Source organism: Cinclus cinclus, chromosome 9 (genome assembly GCF_963662255.1).
Source record: "Cinclus cinclus chromosome 9, bCinCin1.1, whole genome shotgun sequence".
Lineage (NCBI taxonomy): Eukaryota > Metazoa > Chordata > Aves > Passeriformes > Cinclidae > Cinclus > Cinclus cinclus.
The window spans coordinates 7,349,924-7,375,182 of NC_085054.1; the positions used below are offsets into that span (position 1 = coordinate 7,349,924).

Here is a 25,259-nt window from a genome sequence, read left to right on the forward strand (position 1 = left end):
TAAGATTGCATGGGTTGTGTGCTACAGAGCTCCAAGGCATTTTTTTCACCCAATTTCTAAATAAGTTTTAGCTGAGGCAGACAAACTTTAAGATCTCTAATGCATACATTCATTCCCAGCCTAATAATTCTAACTAGTCTACAACTTTCTTCCAAGTATCCTGTCAAAAGGATTCTACTTGGGAACTACATAGATGTTAAATTTAATAAAAAAGGCATTTAGAAAGATCAGAGATCAACTTTCAGTGTTTTATTTTTTTGAAACAGATACAACATTTTTCCAAGGTCACTTTACAGTAAGTGGAACACAGGCTATTAACATGGAAATGCTCAGACATTTCAGCTTAAATGTGCACAGTATATTCTACAACACAAAAGCTGTATTTAACATTTTTTTCTGCTCCAGAATAATTTGGCAGCTTCGAAAAGCCAACACACGTTTCTCAAAATCAATTTACTGAACAATGATGAACCCAAAACTGCAGCATGATCCACCCCCCCAAGCACCAAGCTCATCTCAGCAAGGACCTCTTGGAAGATCGGGCTGCAGTTGTAGAGCTGTCTTTCTCATGACCCTCAAAGTACTGCTGCTCTATTCGCCGACAAAACGCTGTGAGATTACTGTAGTTCTTCACTCTTTCAGAGAGTTCATCAGTGATTAGTTGAGTAGTAAGGATTGTGAACAAATGTCCAAACACCAGAGCATCTAATTCAGTTGGTCTGTAAAAAAACAAACAGAAAAAAAAGGAAAGGTATTTTGGAAGAGAAGTCCTGACCAAGAAAAACTGTGCTGTTCTGAGTAACCTTTAGACAGCCATGCAGTCTAAGAATTGGGATGAAATCAAGCAAGGCTAAACCAAAAGTATGAAATCTGTGTACAGGATATATTAAGAACCCTGCTTGTTCTCAGGATGGCATTTTACTTGCTTTAGGGATCTTGGAAATGTGGAAATAGCATCTCTTAGATCAGACAGACTTACTGATCTAGTTTCAAACCATGCTCCACCTTTTAGTCCTGTAACAAGGGCAAATGCTTATCAGGTGTTTTGTGGCTCTTCTTTTTCTTCTGTAGATGTGTATTAAAAAAATCCAACTATTTTCTCACATGGGGGAAAAAAAAAAGGAGACAAGTGGAAGCTTAAGACTCCCATTCCTTTCTTTGTGCTCTGCAACAGTTCAGAACTATACAACCAACAAGAAAGGGAGCTCCAGGGTGGCAGCAGCTGGAAACATCTGTTTTCTGGAAGGGGATTACACAGAAGAAAAGAGGTATTTTGGAAATGTTTTAGGTATGACCCTTTTGAATTGTCACCTTGGACATTTAAGTAGTTTATGTATACATAAGCAGTTCATGTAATTTTTTTTTTCCAAATATATTAAGAATTTCAGAGTCCTCCTTTACTAATATTCAATGTATGCAGCATGAAGCTTTCCTAAGTGATAAAATTTTCACCTTTTTATTTGTGGATCTCTAAGCACTCTCCAGTGGAGATATGGATCCATGCATAACAAACTTCAGTCTGTCAGAAACAGGCTGCTTTTCTGATTTACCTCCCAAAGACTCACAGAAGTAGAGAACTACTGGACTAAAAACACATACTTTCTTAGTAATATTTCAGACAGCTAAAAAATTTAAAGGTTGAAACTGTACCAAAAAAGCCTGGTAAACAGCCAACCAACACAAATTCCCCAAGTTACAATTCTTTAGAATTACAGAAAGAAGAATTAAGAGATACTATGTTTAATAATCAAAGGAGAAGATGCAATTTTAAATCATCTTCCATAAGGCAGACTTCTGTATCCTCTCAGTTAAGACTATCCAACTAGTCTCATCTTGGAGCAGATGAAGGGGCAAAGACACAATGCAGAAAAGTAACCAAATGCTGCCATTGGAAGACATCTCCCTGTTAAAATGCAGTAAACTGAAGCCTTTACCTGAGCATTTCTAGACTGATCTATGCACAGGAGACAAGAGGGAGCTAATGTGATGTTATTTAAGTCTGTAACATTTCAAAAATAGTGAATTATTGTAGAGAAAAATAATTTTTAAAAGCATATTGCAATTGAAAGAAACCAGTGAGAGCAGAGGACATTCCATGGAGGTCAGGAAATTTCTTTTTTTTTTCTCCTGGCAATGTGAATCTTGGTTTTCACTTTGCATTTAGTTCTTTGTGGACCAGCTAGCTTCTCCCCCAGTTCTTAGAACTCACAGGCACCCTCATGTTAATTCAGTTCATTTAGAACTGCTTCTGGTGTCAAGACAAGTTGTCCTGATCAGGTTGGCACAACATACATTCACTCCTCTAGCAGAGAATGTTACCCAAGACATACAAGTAAAGCTTTAAATGTATCATTTTTAATAAGAAACTAACTATATAAAAATGTACATTTTTAGCCTACATAAGTTGTGGTAGAATATGTAGAGAAGACAAGCAGGAGTAAACCGAAATCATTAACACAACAAACTTAGAGAAGCTTTCCTTTAAAACCTTTAAATACTTATTCCTGAAATGTCATGTTTAAATCGGAGTCACACATTTGTATTTTTGCAACTAATCACACAGCATTCAAATAAAACAGGAGTTTTATATAAATACATTTGTATGTATGTGGGTATATACCTATATCTCATATTGCTGGATGCAGTATTTCAATGAAGAGTAACTTACTGCTTATTGAAGAAATATGGCTGTGTTCCTAATCTCTGGGAGAGAGCATGACAGCACTGATCTACATCTTCAAGTACCTATCAAAACACACGAGAAAGAAAGATCCATATTGTCAGGAAGTAGCACCACTGGAAGAAATAACCTCCTTATTCTATTTACACCAACAGTGGGAACAAGGAATATAACGTGTTGGAATATCAAAAGCTGTTAAAGTCAGTCAAACCTACACAGCAGGCATGTAGCAAAGTGTTACTTAATCTAACATTTGATGTAAGGCAATTCTGATTAAGTACTTCCCATAACATTTACAGATAAATTTAATGAAAGGTACTGATTTAAAACTCACAACCTACCACAGTCCCACAAAGAGTGCCTATCAGCATCATACAGGAAGCAAGGCACAGAACTTAGAACCTATTTTCAGGACTGTGGCCTAAACTAACACTGATAGAGTTGTACCCTCATAGCAAAACATCCTTCCTCCCACCCCATCAGGTTGCACACTATTTAAGATTTATTGCTGTTGAAGGCAAACTCTTGACAATGTTTACAGTACAGAATATACATTTCACTACATCTGTTTCAGGTACATGCTACTCTCCAATGCCTATTAAAAAAAGTCAGAAGGAAAACAGGGTAAAGCAGTAAGGTTCACAGTTCACAGTTACCTGTTCAAGTGTCTTCCCAGCCCATCCGATGGCTTTCATCTTTCGCCTAACCTCCCACTGCTTCTGATAGGACAAAATGTGGTTAAGAGGCCATGGATAAGGAGAGCCATACCTTGGGTGAGTAATCTTTGTTGAAAAACAGAAAGGTACTGCATTACAATACAAGAAAACACAGATACCCCTTGAACAAAACAGCTAATATTCAAATATTTCTCTCAGCAAAGGAGCTGAATAGAAAAGCAGTTGTGTGTATGCTGTAACTATTTGCACAGAATCCACTGTTTGCAGCATAACTATTTAAATCTATTATTTCAGAAACATAAACAAAACCTGAATCTATTCTGCAGTCAGCTCCCTCCAGTAACACAGCTTCCCTAAAACACGTATGCAAGTGAAATTTTATCATTAATGGTATAAAACCCCATGTTTCATTTATGAGTAGGGACTTGCAGTTGTGAGCAAAAGTGTTTTCTCATTAAATTTTAATTAAGATAAATGCTGTGGAACCACTCACCTCCTCTACTGTAACATCATCACACCACTGGAGATAGAGCTAGGAAAAGAAAGAGCACTTACTAAAACTTCCTAATAAAGGAGAATACAGATACAACCATTTTTCACTAGTAGGATTTTCTTTTCTAAATTAGATTAAAATTTCCATTTCATTTATTCTCTTAGACCTTTGATGTACAAAAGAAATTAAAACTGGAAGGCAAAAGCCCAGTTTCTAGTTCTTACTTCACCAGCACCAAAACTAAGCTGAGACCAAAAGCCTGCTCCCACACCACACCCAACTGAAGGCACAGGTGACCAGTCCTCAGCTCCTCAGTCACCTGCACCTTCCCAGTGCTTCCAACACTGCTGCCACGGCGGGATGGAGTCACCTGAACTGGCCACAGGCACGCAGTGCAGAGGATCCCAGGCTCCCAGCACGCACAGCATGCACATGGGGACAGTGACAGCAGGGTGCGTGGCCAGCCGGGGGGTGCAGTAGGACCCCGGGAACCACTGGCATTTTCTGGTCAGTTAATCCTACAGCTCTTGTGACACACTCGACACAGGTCAGGGGAGCCACACGTGGCTACAGGAGCAGGTCAGCAAGCAATCCACAGTGTAGAATTTATTCCTGTCTCCTTTCACCTCCAAAGCTGACGACCTAATCTAAGAACAGCACTATTTCCACCACAGGGAAAAATCCTAAAGCTTTCTTGCTTACAGTCACTTATGTAAGTGTGTGGAGTTACTAGGGTTTGCTGTACCTCTGCTGTCAAGAGCATATTATTGACCAATTCCATGTAGGCTTTCATCTCAGCTTTTTGGACTTCATCCAATCCATCACTGAGGGAATGGCCCTAATGGGGAAAAGAAAAAAGACACGCAAGTAAGAACGGGTACTGGAATATTCAGCAACACATGACCTTTAACATCAATGAGCTTTGGCTCAGATCCTAATCTCTTACATAGTTCAGTAACAAATTACATATTAAATTTTTACCTACAGTATCCTTTATGATTAAAACCAAATCATCATAATGTAACTAATCTGATCTATAAAATATCTAATATAATCTACAAGAAATTTAGACTATTACCAATCATAGATGAACACACTTTGAGCACACAACCTCCTAGTTAGTATATCCCTATGGCAAGCAGTAAACACAAAATTACATCTGTGATACAGATTCAACTTCTCAGTGAAAACATGGCATTTTTTAAAATAGAGGGGAGAGCTGGTGGGATGGGAGAATAAAGGCAAATTTCAGGATTAAAAATAGTCAGTTCTGGGTTTAAGACCTCTAAGACCCAGAGGCAGTAGAAAAACAGCCTCAGAAACCGGCACTGGTATGCAGCTATCCTGCATAGAATTTACTTGTAGAATTTGAGGAAATGACAAAGAAAAAACATTTTCACCTCGTGAACTCCTGTTCCACAATACGTTTCTTTTAAAACAGCACTAGATTCCTATATTGTTTTAACAAATTCAGTAGCATTCCAGAAAAGCACACTAAATCAGCACAATGCTAAGTAGTATTAACATTTACTAATTAATGAAAACAATGTACTATTACCTTGGCTTTTACAAACTGGACTATGGGCCCAAGTTCAGATACTACTTGATTTCCCACATGAATAAAGGGTACTTTGCCTGCAAAAGGAGAAATGTATTATAGCAATGAGACAAAGCGTGGTGGGGAGAGAGGAGGGAACAAACACAAACCTTCTCTGAATTATCATTAAACCAATATAAAGAAAAGAAGCTAGGCAAGTGAATAAAAGTGAGTAAAAACAGTAAAGGACTCCAGGAGTAAGAGCAAGAAGAATACATGTAATTCTGCCTACATTTAAAATTGAAGCAGTATCATTTTCCCTCTTGTGCTCCTTGTTTTTAGAAGAAGGAAGTGTTCAGACCTAAATTACAACATCAGATGCCAGCAAGTGAGGACATGATGTATAAGTGGCAGAGAAGCCATAGCATGTAACTGTCACCAGTCCTAGTCTTACACATGCAAGATGTAACTGTGTGCCTGGATTCAGCATTTCAAAGCTCTACTTACTAACAAATAATTCATACACCTGCATATTTTGCTGGTTTTCACTCCTTCCAAGCAACTGTTGGTTTTGGGTATTTTTTAAATAGCCTTATTTCACTGCTTTAACCAAAGATATCAGTACCAGCAGCAGAACTCAGATAGCTGGCAGACATACACTGACAGGCACTTCCACATGGCAGTCATCAGCCAGAGCCAGGTAATCAGTAAATATGGGCCTCTCCATGCACCAAAAATATCTGGGACAGAGTGCAAGGATTGCCAGACTTCGGCACCCTGCATTCTGGCATTCTTTCTGATTTTTAGGCAATATTCTGAAGTTGGCGTCTGGGCATTTTTAGGAAGTCGCCTCTAACAAAAACAGGCTAAGTACCTCTCTAATACTTAACTTTTTGGTGGTGGGTTTGGATTTTTTTCCAGACAGTCTCATGGATCTAAGGAAGATTTAAAATTACCTGCCACCCTTAATAGCGACAATGAACCCTTAGGTCTCCTGTATCCTGGCAATCAACTCCCACACAGAGTAACAAAAGAGAACCTCTTCTCCAGCATTGTTTGGCTTCAGCAATAGGAAAATACAACATCATTTCCTGGAATATTCCCTGGATGGAGAAATAAAGCCACTCTTGGACACATACGTCTTTCTGCTTTAGGACATTTGAGAAGTTTCCACCAGGCTCTGAACTGTATGAACACTTCACACAGGTACTATTACAAATTGTGCCAATTTGCATTGGCAAATGCATTGTTACTTTGCATTTCACTGTTTTGATTGTTTGCAGAGGAGAAACTGCTCTGGAGAGGAGGGGGAAAGGCAACCCACACACAGCAGCACTGCCCGCCTGTTATCAGCAAGACAAGGCTAGTTGCCATGGTACCAAAATGGAGGTATAACACAGTAATCTAAATGAGGGCCACACTTACCAGATGGGGACATGTACTCAGCGTTTGCCCTGCAAATCACACGGATTGGCAGATTGCACATTTGCAAAAAGGCCTGCAAACAAAGAGTCGCATTTGAAAAGCATGAATACATCAGTGGCAAACAAATGTGGTGTTCTCAATACATCTGACTGTGTTAGCTGGTTCCTAGCACACACTTAGGAAGTATAGTTCCTTGCATACTGTTATGAAGAAAGAAGGGTTAGTAAAAGAAAAACGAAGGCATTTTAACTCCATTAGACAACTGTTTATCATTCAGACACTGACTGGAATTCTTCTAATGCAGTTTCACCTATTTTTACTGTTTTTTTCAAGATGGGCAAAGAACCAGTATCTGACAAACATAATTAGTGCTGTGGCTATACAAAATTGAGTGGCATTTTGCCCCTTTTGAATACCACAATACTCATTGCTCCTGGCTAAAGCTGGCTAGTCAAGGTAACGTGTAACATGGCAAACACATATGGCACCTTCCCACATTATAATTACAATAGCTGCCAGAAATTCTGCTCTGTGATACTGTCAAAGCACAAGGCTTGGGACAAAGTATTATTTTTATTTATGGGATTCATGGAGAGCGCAAGTGATCAATTTACCTTTCCCTTCTATCTGTGTTCTTAGATTCAAAGCTTTCTCAGAAGGATAACAATTTCTGTCAGCACTTGCCACTACCACAAAATCTATAGGTTGTTTATATTGAAATACCAAAATGTCAAGAAAAATATTTGCAGTTTGGACAGAACATGGCAAATAAGGAATCTCTTAATCTCTAGAGACTCTCACAACTTAGTCCTATCATTCATTTTGTTTCTGCAATTAGACAGGTCACAATACCAGATTCCAAAATTATTCTGTTGCCTATTTATATAACATGACTTGAGGTAAAAAAGGCCTATAGCAACAAGGCTCCCAAAATGAAGAAAAATGCTGCTGTAACACAGCATTTTCTATACAAGCCTCCTCCTTGCTCTTCAGATTGCAGGATCTGGCAATAAACCACTCTTACAGCTTTAGCTGCTCAGACTCTAATCACACACATGAAAGCAACCTAAACCTTGATTTGCTCATCTCTGCATCAGATGAAACCTTAAGTCATGAACTAACACTGTCATCAGCCCTGTTCCTAACTTTGTGGTTTCTGTAGAATCAAGGAAACAAAAATAACCCCAACAGCTCCTCTCCTCTCCTCTCCTCTCCTCTCCTCTCCTCTCCTCTCCTCTCCTCTCCTCTCCTCTCCTCTCCTCTCCTCTCCTCTCCTCTCCTCTCCTCTCCTCTCCTCTCCTCTCCTCTCCTCTCCTCTCCTCTCCTCTCCTCTCCCCTGTGCTCTTTAAGGCTTTTATTCCCAAACTCTAAACTAATCCAGGAAAAAAAAAAAACAAAACTAAAAACTTTGGTTTTTTTCCCACCAAACTGAAGAACTGCACAGTCCATTATGATATTTGACTCTTGAAGGTTTAGTTGAACTGACTCAAATCCAAATCTCAATTTAATGAAAGAAATTATGGTCACCAACTGCTACACAAGACATTCATTACAGGTGACAAGAGCCCACCTCAGAATTGTGATTGCTCTACCAAATACATCAGAAACAAATATATCATCAGAAACAAATACATCAAATCAGATGGATTTCTACATCTCTGACTAAGCCTAACTAACTTAAAGCTCTGCTAGGGAGCCAATTACTATACATACACATACAGAGACATAGACAAATACATAAGGAGAGGGTAGTAGTCCTGGTCAACATCAGCCAAATAATTCAGGTCCTGCACTATTAAACAAGAAATTGGTCTCCAGAGTGTTTCATCCCAAACAGAATCTCCATTACTGCTTAAGGATGCAGCCATCACAAAGAAAATACAAGGCACTGGCCAATGCATCACTTACCAAATCCGTGCTCTCATCAGAACACATCAAAAATTGAGTATTTTGCTACCTTGGCACCACAAACTCCATGCAAACAGTAAGAATACAGTAATTCTTCAATAATTTAAGTACTTTAAGGCATTGGTATGTCCCAGTCCTAGATCTCTTCCTTTGCCTGCTGGCTTTGCAGGACCTGGCAATGTCCATGCTGCTCCAGCTGCTGTTAGATGTGTAATGTCTTCTACCCAACCTTCATACGCAACATCTTCAGAAACAGTTAAGAGACAAGAACGCAGACTTTGGTTTAGATCATGTACATGCTCCTATGCCACTGCTGGACACCAAAACTATACACCAACAAATCTGGTACACAGCCTTCATTCTTCTGAAAGCTCTGCCAGAGCTAACACCATATCCTCAACAGTATTGTGCTGCAGTGGAACAGATGGCACCAAACAACAGCTCCAAAGAATTTCATCGCTGATCTACACTTACTGAATTCATTTCTTTCACAGTAAGGCATTAAATTAACTCTGCAGCTCTGCAGAGGTGGATTTTGTAACTGCCATGTACTATTCAGGCTGCAAGTTTAGAAGAAAAAGCAAGTCTGGAATTGCACTGGAGTTAGGGCAGCACATGAATAAGTGAAAAGTTTTCAAGTGCAGAGACACATTTAAGCAACAGGAGGTGAATCAGAGAACTACTTTTACTTTTTCATATCAGCATACCAGAAATGATACATGCTTGCACAGAACACTTGGGTCACACGAGTTGCTTCAGATTATTGCCCACTGTATACTGTATTGTTCATAGGCTCCTATGCAGCACAAGGTTCCTACAAAAAAACAGTTTGTGACTCCAAAAGTCTTTTCAGTTTAGAGTTTACACTAGTTTTCATCACATCTGATTTTTCTTTCTCTCTATATCTTCAATAAACATCCACTGACCAAGGAATATCACCTCTAATTACACTGGAGGGGAAATTCCACCTCAGTCTCTGGCCTAGTACAAAGGGGACTGAGAGCACGCTGACATTTTGTAATTTCAAAAATGCAAATAAACTGCAAATGTGCCTTTTTGAACTTTGTAAAGAAAAGAGGAGACAGAAGGATGAACTAGATTTGAGCTCTACTGTGGAAATGAATATTAACTACATAAAAATGTTTGCTACTCTTCATAATAGAGCACAGATTCTAGTAATGTTAGAAATCATTTAGTCTACCCTCAATTTAAAAAAACAAAATGAAAAAAAAAAATTAAGAAGTCCCTAAAATAAACACCAAATCAAAAACCTGAGAAAACTTCCTTGGAATAGTCATCTTCAGTTCTGATGAATGCTTCATTAAATGGGAGACCAGGACTGACACCAAGAAGAATTGATTCAGGCTTAAAATGGGATAAACCCATCCAGTACTGAATCACCACATCAGTCTCCCTGTGAGGTTCTGAAATAGTGACCACTGACTACTGGAGCTGCCCCTTCAGCAGCTTTACAAGGCTTCTTCCAGCAACCCCTTCAGCATCCCCCTGCCAATACCTGTGCCACTTCAGTCTTTGTCTATATTTAGGACTGGCTATAAGATGAGTGATGAAATAAACCTAAATATGCAATATAGTATGCAATATTAATAGTATAGCCTAAATATAAAATACAATCAACCTAAGAAAATATTTTTTTTAAAACCCTGCTATTACGTCTTTAAGAAGACAGAAGCCCAGGGAATAAAAAGACCAGTATGGCTGTCTATTATGAGCTGTAACTTGTATCCCAAGCATGACCTGCTCAACTTTAAGTGCTCCTTACATAATGTTCTGCAGCAAAATGAAAGGAAGGTCCACAGGATAAGACAAATGTAATCCTTATTGAACCTACACTGCTTAACTAATCATTAACTAGAGAAGTAGGCCAGTATCTACTTGCTTCAGCTTAAACTAATGGTCCACTGGACACCCTTCAAGTCAAATAAAAAAAATCATGTGAATCAGTAAAAGAAGACAGTATTATCCCAAAGTAGCAGGGCTCAGCCTAAGAAATAAGCCTAGCAATTTGCATTACTATGAGTACTTACATTCTTTCATTGATGCAAATGACAGGCTTTGGAAATTATTAGCATTAACAACACAGGTGGTTTTGACTTTTCAAGCACAGTGAATACATTCCATATTTATGGAAATTATAGTTTCTTTTAGAAAAAAACATGGACAAGGATCATGACCAATGCATTCCTATAAATATCCACTGCCAGAAAATCTTGACTTTTTTTCTGATGCATTCAACTAGGTATGCTAGATATTAGACAATAACTGATGTTAGACAGTAAGCGGCATGAACTATTACCAAAATAGCTGAAACTGGAACAGATCAAAGAAATCCTAGAGAGAGAATAGAGGACAAAGCAGCAATTTCTCTGAGTCTTCATCTCATTACACGCTTTAGCCCAATGATCAAGGGAGGATTTGTTCCCTTTTTGACCACTCGCACAGAATGTCAAGAACCAGCACATTTGGTGTGCAGATGGTATGAGACCACCATGGCTTCCAACTCTGATAAAAGATGCCATGGAACACTGATTACTTCAGCCCAGAACATCTTGTTTCCCTTTGGGTACCTCACATACACAGTTTGAGGAGGCAAGTTACCCTTGCTTTTCTTGTGAGAGAAATCTTTTTCTGTGAGCAAATGGGAGTGTGCTCAGCTCCTCTGAGTGCTTTTGGGCAAGAGATTGAAGGCTGAAATCACCCTAGTGCAGTTTTGCTGAGATTTATGAAGATATCAACACCCCTTCAAAGACACGGCATCAAAAGCTGAGCAATCTGAAAGATCAAGGGTCCAGGCTTATTCTAGTACATCCGAAATTATTGTTAACATCATAAATTTGGCTGATCAACTTAAAAAAGGACTGAAAGGGGCCAACTGAATTCCAAGTAACACACAAAGTAGTTAATGACACCCTTGTGAAAATTCAAGAAAAATGGTAAGCAAGACAGTAACAGCAAACTAGAAACAAGGCATTTAACTGAGCACAGCCTGTTCTACTTCACAAAGATGCCTCTAGATCCAAGTAACAGCATTAAATTTCCAGCTCCCTTCTGCTCTGGGGGAAATAAAAAAAGTGTACTACCAAAGAAGAGGATGACACTATAGGCCTCAGCCTGGATCTCCTCCAGCACCCGAGGAACAAAGTATGTCCTTTTCTTTGGATGAGGTTAATGTAAGAAACAGATAAAGGCATTAAAAAATAAAGATTTGGCTTAATAGGGTCTGTCAGCTTCTCTCCCACACATACTCTCTGCCTCCTTCCTGCAGTCTAACAGTCTCCTCTCTCAAACCCTTCCAGCCTCTCTAGCTGTAGCATTACCTAACACCCAGAAAGGGAAGGAGGAAATGTGAAATATATATTTTTAGCAATGATAGCTCTCTTTTTCCAGACTGAAACCATTGAGTCTATAGTGCTGTTACTGTCCCTGTGGAACTTGTTTTTAATGGGAGACTTTGCTGAAGACAGAGATCTAAGGTTTCTGCATATCCATGAGGAGAAAGGGATAAGCGGGAGGCAAACAGATCCAACCAGATGAATAATGTCTGTCCTTCCCTACCCTCCCAATATTTACTGCTACAGAATAGGGAAGAAAGAGTTGTGGACAATGAATTGAAGAAACGTGTGTGGAAGCCTCTCAGTGCCTTTCCTGCCCCACTGCACACTGATCCACACAGGTGTATGGTGTGCATTGCACTGCCTTATACTCACAGAGAACAGTGGGAGCCACTCTGTTTTCAAAATCAGGTGGAACAAGCAAGTTGCTATTTTTGCTGTGAGACAATGAGGTATTGGTATAACTATGTGAACAGGGCTGATAGGAAGCTTTGAGGTGACACTTGTTACAAAATTAATCAAATATCTTACACCCATCATTCATTTCAATCATGGCAGGTGACACCTCCTGCCAGAATTATGGAGTATATTTACAACAGCATTGCTTAAAGGACACAATCCATAAAAGGCTTGCTTCTTCTTATAGACCACCCAATTTAAAACTCAAAATATAAGTAAGATGTTGGATTTCAATTATCTAAAAAAACCATCAGAGAATCACCTTTGTGCTGATTTGGCATAGTTCAAAAGCCCAGAGCCCAGAAACCACAGCCAGACACAGGACAACTCACCCCACCCTTCCCTTCCTCCTCCCTCCCCACCCTCCTCTTCTCTCACAACTGATGTTCTCATCTCCACTGCTGCCACCCCCAGAACTATGCAAGAAAGGTGTGCCATTGTCTCGTCCTCTGATGGGAAGTATGGAAAGTGACTGTGCATGAAATACAATGGGAAGGCATAGGAGAAGGGAGGAGGGAGGTTTTTATTTATTCCTAGTGTTAATTGGTTTAGGTGTGATTTTTACTCTTGCTCTGCCATCCTCTTTGCCCTGCCCAGCTAAGGACACACGACATGTGTTGGACAGCAAATCACCCTGCCAGAGCTCTATCACAATGCTCTCCTCTTCCCCTACAGTTTCCTCCCAGAAAAACACACATGAGCAAACACATACACTCATTAGAAATGAGTTACAACTTGAAGTAAATCATATCCAGATTGCAGTTTCTGAGATCAGAGGCAAGAATGAAATTACTTATGCCAAGACTCAAATAGTTCACAATTTACGTCGCCACATGAGGAACACTATTTTCAGATGGCACAGTCCAGGCTTCATTTGAAGAAGATATATTCATGATTAGTTTTTAATAAAGAACGAGCCATTCCAAGCCATCTCTTATTCAGCAGCACTTCTAAAGGCACTCACAAAACATACTGTTAGGAAGAAAGAGTGATTTTCTGTTTTCATTTTTATGTTATTTCGTGAGCATACAATGGACAGTACGTGCTGACAACTGGAGAGTTATTCTCTACTTTATTGCAGGAACACATTTTAAAATTAAAACCCATGAACATATCTACAGAATAATTCAGTTTTCATATCAAACAGCTGCAGTCCCTGTAACTGAAATAGTGTGTCTAAGGTTATAAATGAAAACTGTTCAGTATCATTGCTTGAGTGACAGATTAAATTCCTAATCCAGTTATGGTAATGGCCACATGTGTAGTTTAACATAAATTAAGATCTTAATTATATTTGTGACTATTTTAAACAAAATAACAAATTCCTCTGTACCTGTGAATGTAATTGATAGCAAAGCCACATTCATTCTCCAAAACAATCTATTTTATACTGCATCATGGCACTTCTCTAATGGTATAATGTAATTCTTGTTGTAGAATGTAGAAAGAGTGGATTCACTGGTAGCACAGAGATTTTGAAGATAAATGAAGATTCTATTCATTCAGAGGTAATTTCATCTTAGAACTATATGAAAGATGTTTCACTCACAAACAGTACCTGTATAGCTTGGGATTTAAGCATGTTTTCAGCAACAACACAATGCTGCTAGATTGATTATGTTGATACTTCATTTCTCATCATGAATTCCAGCTTTTATTCTCTTTTAGAAAAAGGGATTGGCAGATTTTCATTTCAGTACCAAGCTTTTGTTTAAGACTCAGCAACAAGTTCAAATTTCTGCTAATGTTTAGTCTAGAGAAAAACCAAACCTCAATTCATACACACACACATAAGAGAAAAAAAAAGAACACTAATCTGTCAAGGGCAATTAAATCATGTATGATTTACACATTTATTTGATTACTTGTTGAAGTAAATAAGCAATTGGTCTATGTAACACAATTTTAAATTACCCAAACTTCCTACTGTCATTCAGGGCTAAGAACAGACAATTCTAAAAGCATTTCCCTGGAATATGTTAAGACCACTTACAAGGACATCAACTGCACAAGCAATTAATAGATATCTTAACAAAATGAGATGCAGGCTCTCTAACCTCAGGACAGCTGTCAGAATTTCCAGAATTCTGAACATTTTAGACAGCCTTTTGAACAAGGCTATGAGACTAACTGCATAAAGATTCCAGAAGAACCTGTAATAAAAGAGGCAGTCTCAACATCCACATTCCTCTTCCTGACAAGTTGGAACAGTGCAAGAGATGCTTTGAGCTGCCATTTGAGGCAAGAGGCCTGGCAGAGTGCAGCTGTATTAACCCCCTCCCTCCTACTCGACCACACTACTTATAACCAGGCACTAAACAAAATGGCTTTACCCACATCAGGCATCAATAAAGAGACAGAGCCTGGACAGGCCTTCTGCTTCAGACTGAAATATGCTCTCCTATGGTAATTCAGTTTTAATTCACATCAAACTCCATTTTTCCCTCCTTAAAGTTGTGGCATTGCTTTGTTATTGAGATATATTTGTGTATTGGTTTTGGTGGCTTTTTTGTACTGTGATAAGCCTGATAAGCAGGAATGCTGTATAAAGGCAACTGTACAATAAATACATGGAGAACGGTTTAAACCATGAGTCATGTTATCCAGGAGGTGTGTTTTCATTAAATTTCATTGATGGGAAGAGGGCTGAGTGTCTCACAAGAACAGAGTCTTCATTCTGTTACAATCTCCTTTCAATAGCTGGATAATCATTACTGATTAGTCTTTTCCCTTGATTTTAATTAATTTGCACTGAAAATAAAATTTCATTCAATACCAAGGCTTTGCAGCCCAAGATCAAGTGGACTTGGCAATACAATACACTACTTCAAGTTAACAAACAAGGAGTGCAAACACCAAGATGTACCAGAGATAATGCACTTGCTACTTGAAGTTATGTTGTATTTTCAGAAAATGCAAAGAATCCGAACCCAGTAAAAGACTAGAAAAAGAAATTGTTAAATTAGTCTGTTTCCAAAATAAACAGTGAGCAGAAGAGGAATTAAAAAACAAACAAACAAAAATAAACAACCCTACCAGAATCAACAGAGAAGTTCCAAAAGATGAGGAGGATTTTTGTGTTTGGTTGGTTTTTAAGGAATAAAGGCATCAGCACAGTTACTCAGCAATTCCCAGAAGACTCTGTCATCCCTTCTCTCATCTGACACGTGGCTATTAAGAGTCCAGATTTTATTGCACAATGAGAAGTTGTAAGTCAAATAATTATTAAAACCGTAAGACTCAACCAACTTTCTATGTTCAACCTGCAGCCCTCTCTGCTCATTAATTAATCTGCAGTGAGAGGAGCTTGCTCTGCTGTCTCCTTGATCAGCACTGTTAACAAGATGTACATGAAATGCCATCTGTGTTGCAGGGTTGGCAACTTTAAAACAGTCAAGTTTTACTCTAATTACTTACTATGGCACTGGATTGTATGAATTATTTTATGTGTAGGTATCAGCGAGTATGTCCCTCCGAGACCTCAGAGCAGCTTTACAAAGAGGTACTACAAGGAGATTTTATAAAATACCTGAAAAACTGGCTGCAGCACATTCAGAGCCTTGCTGTTAAACCATGTTTCTTAAAGATTTGATGGTGGCTGATTCCACATGCTCTTTTGACTCAAATTTCTGATGTTTTCACCACATGGAAGTTCAACAACCACAAACAAGCTATGTATCTGCTCTGGTGATATTAATGAGCCCCAAATCAGTAACAGGGAGAAAAAGAATGACAGCAGTAGAAAAAAAGTCCCAAGTACCAGCTCCTATTTCTCCTCTTATCCCTCATTTCCAAATTTTCCTTTGAGAAAGACATACATCCCCCAACACCCACCACCCCCTTAAAAAATAAAAGAACTAAACCACACTTAACCAATAAACAGACAAACAGGCTCTTGTCAAAATAAAAATATTAATATTAATATCAATATTTATATTTAAACCTCTCTGATCACTACATATGCTAGTGTCATTTCAAAATGGATCAAAGACACCAAGAACAGTTATTCTTTCAATGTCAAAGCCGTGCTACACAGATTCTTAAAAATTGATACAATTCTCCAATACAGAATAATTCTACAAAGTTTAAGATCAGATATCTACCAGAGCCATATTTATAGTCATGGCTACTATCAGCTGTCCAGCTAGAGAATATTGAAGAAAAACAAGGATTTTTAATATATTATAGTTAATTTATCATCTAAGTGACATGTGTAGGATAACAATGTACTAGAAACAGTAAAGAAAAATGATGCATTAGAAAAGGAAATTTTAGTGTTATTTTGTTGGTGAGTTGGAGGGGGGGTTGTGTACATGCCACACATACATGTATTGTTAGACAGGAAGAAAATTCATGAAAACCCCCAAAAATACAGTTGCTGGATATGTAAAAAGGAACACTGAGAACAATAAGCAATAGAAGAAATTATTATTGTGAAGCACCATACTACTCAAACAAATAAACACTGCCCCATTTATTAGGTCTATCAGAGATGATTCCTCTTTCCAGCAAAGGACAAAGCTATCTTCTTGCTGTGATCAAATTTACTCTTAGATCTACCTCCTAGAATGCCAGCCTGGAAAGAAAAAAGTTAAGAGATCCTGGAAGTAGCTCCCATGATCAAATGATCCTAACCTTTTTACCAGTAACATCAGTTGCAATCTCCAAGTGTCCCATTTTTGGTAAATGACATGTGACCTCTTTGGACAACCCTCAAGGAGTGCTTGCTGAAGCTTCTCTGAGCTAGAACAACACAAAAGACAAGAAGCAGGAGAATAGTGCAACTCCCTGCTAAGAAAAGTAGCCACAAAATTGCTTTGAAGGACAAGAACCTGACAGACATCCTGCTCCCCACCACTCTTGACAGCCAGGCCTTCACTACTAATGGGGAAAACGTCCCCTTGAGATTTGGGGTTACTGAACCTAACAGGTTAATGGAGATTACATGGACTTCACAGCCACAGAGGTGCTATTAAGTCAATTAGAGGTGCAAGTTTGTCAATTATATGGACTATTTCTAAAAACCACATTGAAGCTCCAGTCTGTACACATGACGAAACTGAAAAAACCTACCAGAGACATAGAAAGAGGTGATGCTCACAGCATGAAGCAAATATGCCCTGAGTTTGAGGCAGTATTAGCTATGAGAATTAAATGACTGGCAAACCTCATGCAAGATGCCACAAGACAAACATTCAGTGCAAGTGACTAAAGGTATGAACCATGCACAGTTCCCAGAGCAGGTAGGCAAGCAGATACTGTATATAGACCAACATAAACAGGAATACAAGGACCAGCATTCTACATAAGACTTTCAAAATCCTCAAATCCTTTAGGCTCTGACATTTCAATAACAATCTAAAGCAAATCAAAGGCAGGAAGTAAGTCATTGGTTTTGGCAGAATTAACTGTTAAATTCATCTTTTCACTAAATATAGTAACGTTAGCTAGATAATAATTAAAAAATAAAATTGCATTAACATCGTTAGTTTAGAAAATACGATATTTTACCTGAACAGCAAGGGAAGATGCATTATCAGAAAGCAAAATTTGTTCCTCTGTTGAAGGGAAAAAAAAAAGAAAAAATAAACCAAACAATTACAAAAAAGCAGTGCCCATTTAGGTACAGACCTGTAACTGTAAACCATGCTGGGTTGCATTTCTTGCACATAAAACAAAGAGCACATATGTAATTATTATGCAGCTGGGCTAGAAAATCTATAATACGAATATCAAAAAACAGGGGGAAAAAAAAACCAGGAATTTTTCTGCTGCAAATGCAACTTATCCTATATTATCACCAAAGTTCAATAAAAAAACACTACAAGAAAAAAACCACCAATGCCTAAATTTTATGCCAATTACTCCCCTTCTAATCAAAGTTAAATAAAACCGCATCTTCATACCTCCTCTGGCTAAAAAGTATTCAGAAACCTATAAAAGCAGCTTGCAGCTAATATTGCACACTGTGTCTAGGTCTGTCACACAAAAGAAAGATGACAAGTTCACTGCAATAAAAATTCCATGCTTAGAAGACTAGAGCTGCTACCTATTAGTCTTCATTACTTTGCAGTCTTCTGACAACTGTAGCAGGCTGCTGAGCCCCAAATGGGGGCCATAATGTGATCTGATGATATATGAAGAGCTGCTAAAGGGAGAGTGAACCATCCTAGCCTATACATTTTAACAGTTCCTTTTTACTGAGAGCCCACTTTACCACAAGACTTCAAAAATCTGCTGCCTCAGCTATTGGTGCAGTAAATCTGCCAACTGTGCCTGCAACCACATCATTTTACACTGGCTACAGCAGCCAATATAATGAGTCAATAATAAACCAAGGACCTTATAGGCCATGAATAGCTGGTTTATATTGGCAGATGCAAGCATAACTAAAACCTCTGACCAAACAAATAACACAAAGGACTATTTTAACAGTTTCTGTGCTTCTTGCAGTTAATTATCTTAGTGCATATTTAATGTGTTTTCTAAAAATAAAGTAATTATTAATTGCCAAAGCCAGTGTACCTACCCTTCAGTTGCTGATACAATGCAGCATTTTCAGGCCAAGGCTCTGCGGCTGTGGAAAGAAAAGAAATTAATTAAGCAAGCTGAATACCAATGTGCTTGCAAATGCTAACTGAACACGAATGTTACCCAGAGCAAGAATTTAGACTGCAAAGATGCTGATGCAATATTTAACCTGCCCTAAAAATGTCCCACTGACACTCTCTCCTCCTGTACTTCTCTCCTGCTCACATGGGGACATCATAGAGAAGAAAGTCCCAGAATGTAATGCTGCAAGAAGAGCTAAAATTCAAGCTATGTTACAGAATGGCCTTCTAATACTGAAGCAACTGAGGCAGCTCTTTTCCTTTCACCATAAAGATATCCTTGTGCACACTCCCATCCTAATTCTGGCCACTCCCAAGAGCAACTATTTATTAAGGTACAAAACGAAAAATTCTGGAGAGAAGAGAACAAGACACAGAGGAGAGAGGCACAAGCTTCTGAAGTGTGAAGAATGCTTTGGGGAAACGGAAAAGCTTTCTGCCTTTTAAAGTTGTGTCCTCACAGTCCTGTGTAATACCCACAGAGCTGAGAGCCCAGGCATGTCAGAACTCTGCCCTCCAGGATGACCAGAGCTGCCTATTGCTTTAAGTTATGTACTGTTCAACCCTAAAATGGGAATGTCAATACGCATTCAAGAAACTGAATCATCAGCTCAAAACAGTTGAGCAGGTGTTTAAAAAATGAGGCAAGGAAATAAAAGACAGTCACATCCTCCAATTGAGAACCATTGCCCGTAATCAATCATACACCATTTGAATGTAAAGGAAGGAAAAAATAATAATCAGTACCAATTTACTGTTAACAGTAGCATTAAGGTAACAGTTCATCACATTTTCTGTATCCATTACATTCCTTGTTAATGTCTGATGAAAAATCTGTTTTTAAGTTCAAACCTTGCATTCTACCCAAAATAGCCATTTGTAAATAAAATTTATGCTCTAATCATGTAAATTATTTTTCACAGCAATAATGTCTATAAATAGCTATGTGGGGATCAAGCATAAATATGTCACTGGCTTAAGTAAGGCTTTGCATCTTTGCCTTTGGAACTCAAACTAAAAAAATGCACAATTTTCTAACTATCATTTCTTTTGGATACTCATGAAGTATTAATTTTTATGGAAGTCACACAGAATGTAAAGCTTAAAACACTGTATATAGTTTTGTGAAGGTCACTGTCTCTAACATTAAGGCATAGAGCCTATCAGAGTGATACTAGTATGGGCATGAGAAAGCAACTAATCACATTTAAGTGTCATGAAAAAATGTTTTATGTTTTATTGTAGCAGCTATTGGTTTTACACCCCGCCATTAAAGTTTTGCCCTGGAGTAAAAATTCTTGAGGTGGAAGTACATTTACATCTTTAAATAAAAGTACTGCAGTACTACAACCTTAAGCATTTAAAATAATGTATCTAATATACATTTCTTCAAGTCCACAGAAGTCTTGCAGGAGCAAATGGAATGAGGAAATTAAGAATGTTTTTACTATATTTTAGGAAACTTATCAGTTCTGGACTCTGAGATACTTACAGAAGTAACTAACTTACAAAGTTACAATGATCTTGTCAATGCTCCAGCCAAAAATTAAAACATCCTTTTCACAAGCCCAAAGGGTACAGAGAGCTTCAATTGTATGGGCCCACTCCTATTGAAACTGTTTGCCTGATCCTCTTCTGACTGAAATGTCAGATTTATAACTAATTCCTGGATTCCAACCTAAACTGGAAGTCACATTTTTCACACAAGCATATGGCTGAAATATTTCTGGACCACAAAAATCAAGCAAACTTCTCCTCCTCCAACAAAAGAGCTAGGTACATTACAAGAAATTCAGAATCTAATTCCAGTCTGATTTTGGCAGTAAGCTATATGCAGCCATGGCAATACAGAGATATAACACACACACTCACACCAGCTTCCTGGCACACAGAATCCAAAACCACACTGCTGCTAAGGCATGCCATATCCACCCTATAAACTAAAATATGAGTAGAAGATTGTTTGTATCATTTTTCCCTTTTCAGCTTAAATCTTACTTCCACAATCTACTAATCACATACATATTTTCAGGAACCCTATCTGCTGACCCTAATTTTATTATTGATGATACAAAGTCTTTATCCCACAGTCCCAGTACACAAGAGCAGACACCCAGCTTGAGGGAAGGATAAGGATAGCTTAAAGCCTTTGCATTCACTCATTCACACTTTAGTTGTGTACTAACATATGTTTATGAAGAGCAAATGAAAAAAGGACAAAGAGCCAAATTAAAATCTCAGCCTTTATTATGAGTACACCTTAAACTCCAAATATCAGTGGTTTTAAAAGAATGAATAATACACCCTGCACTTAGCACCCAGCCGTCTCCAGAGAGAGATCACAATTCTGACCATGTTTGGATGAGGTAGACACATCCTCACAAGCCTTGAACCAAAAGTCTTCAGTTCTTTGTATGCAAAGCAGATCAAAGGTAACTGATTTCACTATTTCTATACAGACTGAATTTTAAAACTATCAGTTGCATATTAAGATTCACATGTTATTACCCATATCCTAGAAAATAAACAAATTCTGCAGTAAGCATTCAGAATCGCATGCAGATCATGTTTGGCAATACCAGAGGTACAAATACCTGTGCAATGCTCTGGAAATAAATAATGAAATAATCATTCACTGTCTCATATCTTAAACTTCTACTCATTCTCCCTCTTCCATGACATCTAGCATACGAAACATTTACTTCTGATGAAGCAAGAAGTTTAAATACACACTGTTACATAAGAGGTCCAGGTTCATAAGGTACAAGCTAAATTCATGCATGAGCTCTAATGCTGTCCCATGCTGCCTTCAATTAGTTCCAAGGTGCAAACATGCAGCTAAGAGAGAGCAGAGCCCTACTGGGGAAGAGGGGAGGAGGAATCACTGAAGGGCTGTCACATGCCTCCACAAGAGGAGAAAGTGTGCAACATCTTTAATGTGCGGCAGTGACTCTTGCCTTATGAATGTAGGTGAAGACATAATTTGTAGAATAATAGGCACTAATATTACACGCTGCTTCAGTTCTGTCATATTTCCAATCCATCAAGTTGATTAATGCTATAATAACTCCTCACAAACTTATCATTTGTGCACTAATGAAGTCAAATCCAGTTTATCCTTCGGCAACTATAATCTTCTGGTCTGTAGATGTTCATTTCCCTGCTAACCACGGCTACTGTGGCACTCGGTATATAAAGAGAAAATTAACAAATATGATGTCAATTCAGCTTCAGAAGCTTTCAACACAGAATCACATTTATGTGTTAGATCCTACGCAACAGCCATTTTTATCATTAGTCGCTCACAGGATGAAATAACTGCCTGGAAGCATGCCTTACAGGAATAGCTTCTCTACATTTCTTAGGATTAAGGAACTATTTTGTTCTTCCTTCTGCCTCTATAATCAGAGGAATTACTATTGTGTGGTTTTCAATAGGTCTGTCTCTCAGGCTTGCAGTCTTGAGTAAAAATTGTTTTCCCACCCTACCAAAACTTTTCCCATGATTAACAAATTCAAATACTTAGTCTTTCATGTGGATTGTCTGCTGTTCAGGACAATCAAATCTCATACTATTGTCTTTCCCTACTTCTCCTCTACCACACTGCTTGTTGATTTAAAACAATAATGCCAGTTATAGGAAACAGCCTATGGGAAACAATCAGTGGGATCGTTCCCCCCCTTCATTAACAATGTCTGAAAAAGGCTTGAGCTCAAAAGTGACAGGGAAATGAGAATTAAAAGGACATGGAAACAGAAAACATCAGTACATAAGCCTTGTTACCCTGGTTGCTGAGAATTCAGCAGACACAGCATGCCAACAAGTGGGGAAGTCAAAAAGCAAGCAAACCAACACCAAATCTTCTTTGGTTTTGTGGATGATTAAAAATGCATGAAAATTTCACTAAGCTCAATCTATTTGTTAGTCTAAGTGTTTTACTTATTAACAGTTTAGCATAGAAAATGCTAAAGATTTCAAAGTGATAACAGGGTTCTTAGTTGTCAAATTAGAAGAAAATTCTGTGAACTGGTGTGTTACATGTTCCCAGTGGAGTTTTAAGTACTCAAGTTTGTAACTGTTGAAACAGATTCCTAACTCCTCACCTGTCATATCACAGAAATACTCTGAAAAAACAAAATTTTTGCTCTTTAAAAAAAAAAACTTCCAAAGTACAGAATGAGTCATGACAGTAACATCAAATTCTTTGCCACTAAAGGCGCATTGCATTAAGTGCACTTTTCAGATTTTCACATTGTGTGAAATGTTTTACTTGAGCAACATCAAGACCAGAGGGAGACATTCAAATAGCAATTTGATTTCAGTGTTTCCAGATGTTTCAGACTGACATTTCAATAATAAGACTTTATCTACCCAAATACTTTTGGGACAGTAAGAGAAAAGAATGCATATAAAAGCACTGAACCCCACCATCAGCAGGGGATCAGCAGCTCACCTGAAGCCTACACATCTCTGCTCCAATTAAAGCTCTCAGGACATACTACACTTGCACACTGGTGAATTTTAATTCAAAGAATGAGAGGCTGCACTAACATTCCCCCAGTGAAGTTTGTTGAAGAGGAAGCACCACATCATTAAGATGCTCTACAGTGCCTCAGCCCCACCAATTACTTGTCTGGACTGTTCAGAATATATTGATGAGTGCACAAAACTTGGTTTCAACTTCTACACTCTGAATTACTGGGAAACTCTTCATCCTGTGTCAGTGCTGCCAGGATGAAACTAATATTTTTATCCACCTTCCCCAGGAAGCACCATGATGATGAAAGACGTAATGAAATAAATGGTTTACAGTTATGCCTTTAATCCTCTCACTTAAAAAAATAAGACTCTGACTGTGAAAATGAGAAGACAAAATACTTTGCATGTTAAATTGTGGAATATGCTAAACAACAATTTAGTCACTTCAGTGGTCTAGTATGAACAGCCTATTTCAGCAGTAGGTAGGCAGTGTTATTTGCCCTGTAGTCTGCCACTAATTCAGCTTGCTGGCAAACTGTGGCATTCTTGAATACCAGCCACAGACAAAAGCCAGAGTCCTCTACATCCAGGCATCAAGATGTACCCTCCTGAATGAGAAACAAAGTCATCAACAAGTTAAAAGTTTTTTCGGAAAACACTCATCTTGAAATTAGGCTGTTCCCAGCTCTCTGCAATACCACAGAATTCTGTTGGGACAAGAGTATTTTTGGTAGGCAATGCAGATAGAAATGTTTTTCTGTTATAAAAGTAGTTTATGCCTAATAGGAATCAAGGCTAATAAACAGTAAATCAAGATAATTTCTGCCCCAAATCTCCTCTACACTAAAATTTACCATATTCTCTGTTTGCCACCAATTTATTCTATGATACCTTCTTTTTCTGTAAATGAAGTACTCAGCTGACTAACAATCTCTTCCATACAGTTCACTGTGTGCTGCTGTGTAGGCAAGGCTACAACCTGGCCTCAGAATATTTGACCCTCTCTGACACAGAAATTTCATGAAATGTTATGAAGGTGTTACAGATCATATAAAAATGAAGATTACTCCTTCTCTAAAATAACCACATTTGCATGGATCACTTTCCTTTCTGATACATTTTTCTTAAACACTTTGATATTAAACTTACATTAAAAAAGGAGGAAAGGTAAAAAATCTCTATCTACCAGTTTGGTTCACATGGCATTGAAGGCCTGCTACAAGAGCCAAGAGGCAAGATATTCCCTATTAAAAACAAGTAAACAAAAATACTTGGCATTTATCTGAATCACTGTATTGCAACATTACAGCTGGAGAGATTAACTTACACATTATTTTCACATAGTTTCCTTTAGCCTCTCCCTAGGTACAGATTTGATTAAAATATAATGAGGATTCTCAAGACTGCTTTTTCACAAGAGTAAACACTAAAAAGAAATTCAGTTTTACACCTGGGCAACATCAATATCTAACAGTATTGCTTACAAGCCTCTAAACTTCACGAAGCAAACATCACAACAATTAGCAGGAAAAGTTACCCTTTTTGGTTTCCAAAAACTCCTGCTATGGTGGGGACCTGCTGCTCAATATCCAAGAGTCGTGGAATATTCCGAGTTGGAAGGGACCACTATGTCCTAA

The 25,259-nt window shown here is 38.2% G+C and overlaps 1 protein-coding gene across 2 annotated transcripts in view; it reads right to left on the reverse strand.

Moving 5' to 3' along the window:
• Nucleotides 1-234: 234 nt before the first annotated feature.
• The window catches only part of MTX2 (metaxin 2), a 31,803-nt gene continuing 6,778 nt past the window's right edge, over nt 235-25,259 (reverse strand). The window contains exons 2-12 of one of the 2 annotated variants that reach the window (XM_062498149.1): nt 25,160-25,255; nt 19,062-19,109; nt 18,044-18,090; nt 9,428-9,534; nt 6,813-6,885; nt 5,409-5,485; nt 4,596-4,688; nt 3,851-3,889; nt 3,337-3,462; nt 2,669-2,745; nt 235-719 (exon numbers count right to left, since the gene is read on the reverse strand). In XM_062498149.1, the coding sequence (XP_062354133.1) occupies nt 512-719; nt 2,669-2,745; nt 3,337-3,462; nt 3,851-3,889; nt 4,596-4,688; nt 5,409-5,485; nt 6,813-6,873 (681 nt within the window). In that variant the 5' untranslated portion in view covers nt 6,874-6,885; nt 9,428-9,534; nt 18,044-18,090; nt 19,062-19,109; nt 25,160-25,255 and the 3' untranslated portion in view covers nt 235-511. The remainder of the gene's footprint in view (nt 720-2,668; nt 2,746-3,336; nt 3,463-3,850; nt 3,890-4,595; nt 4,689-5,408; nt 5,486-6,812; nt 6,886-9,427; nt 9,535-18,043; nt 18,091-19,061; nt 19,110-25,159; nt 25,256-25,259) is intronic. The other variant, XM_062498148.1, reaches the window with a different exon arrangement.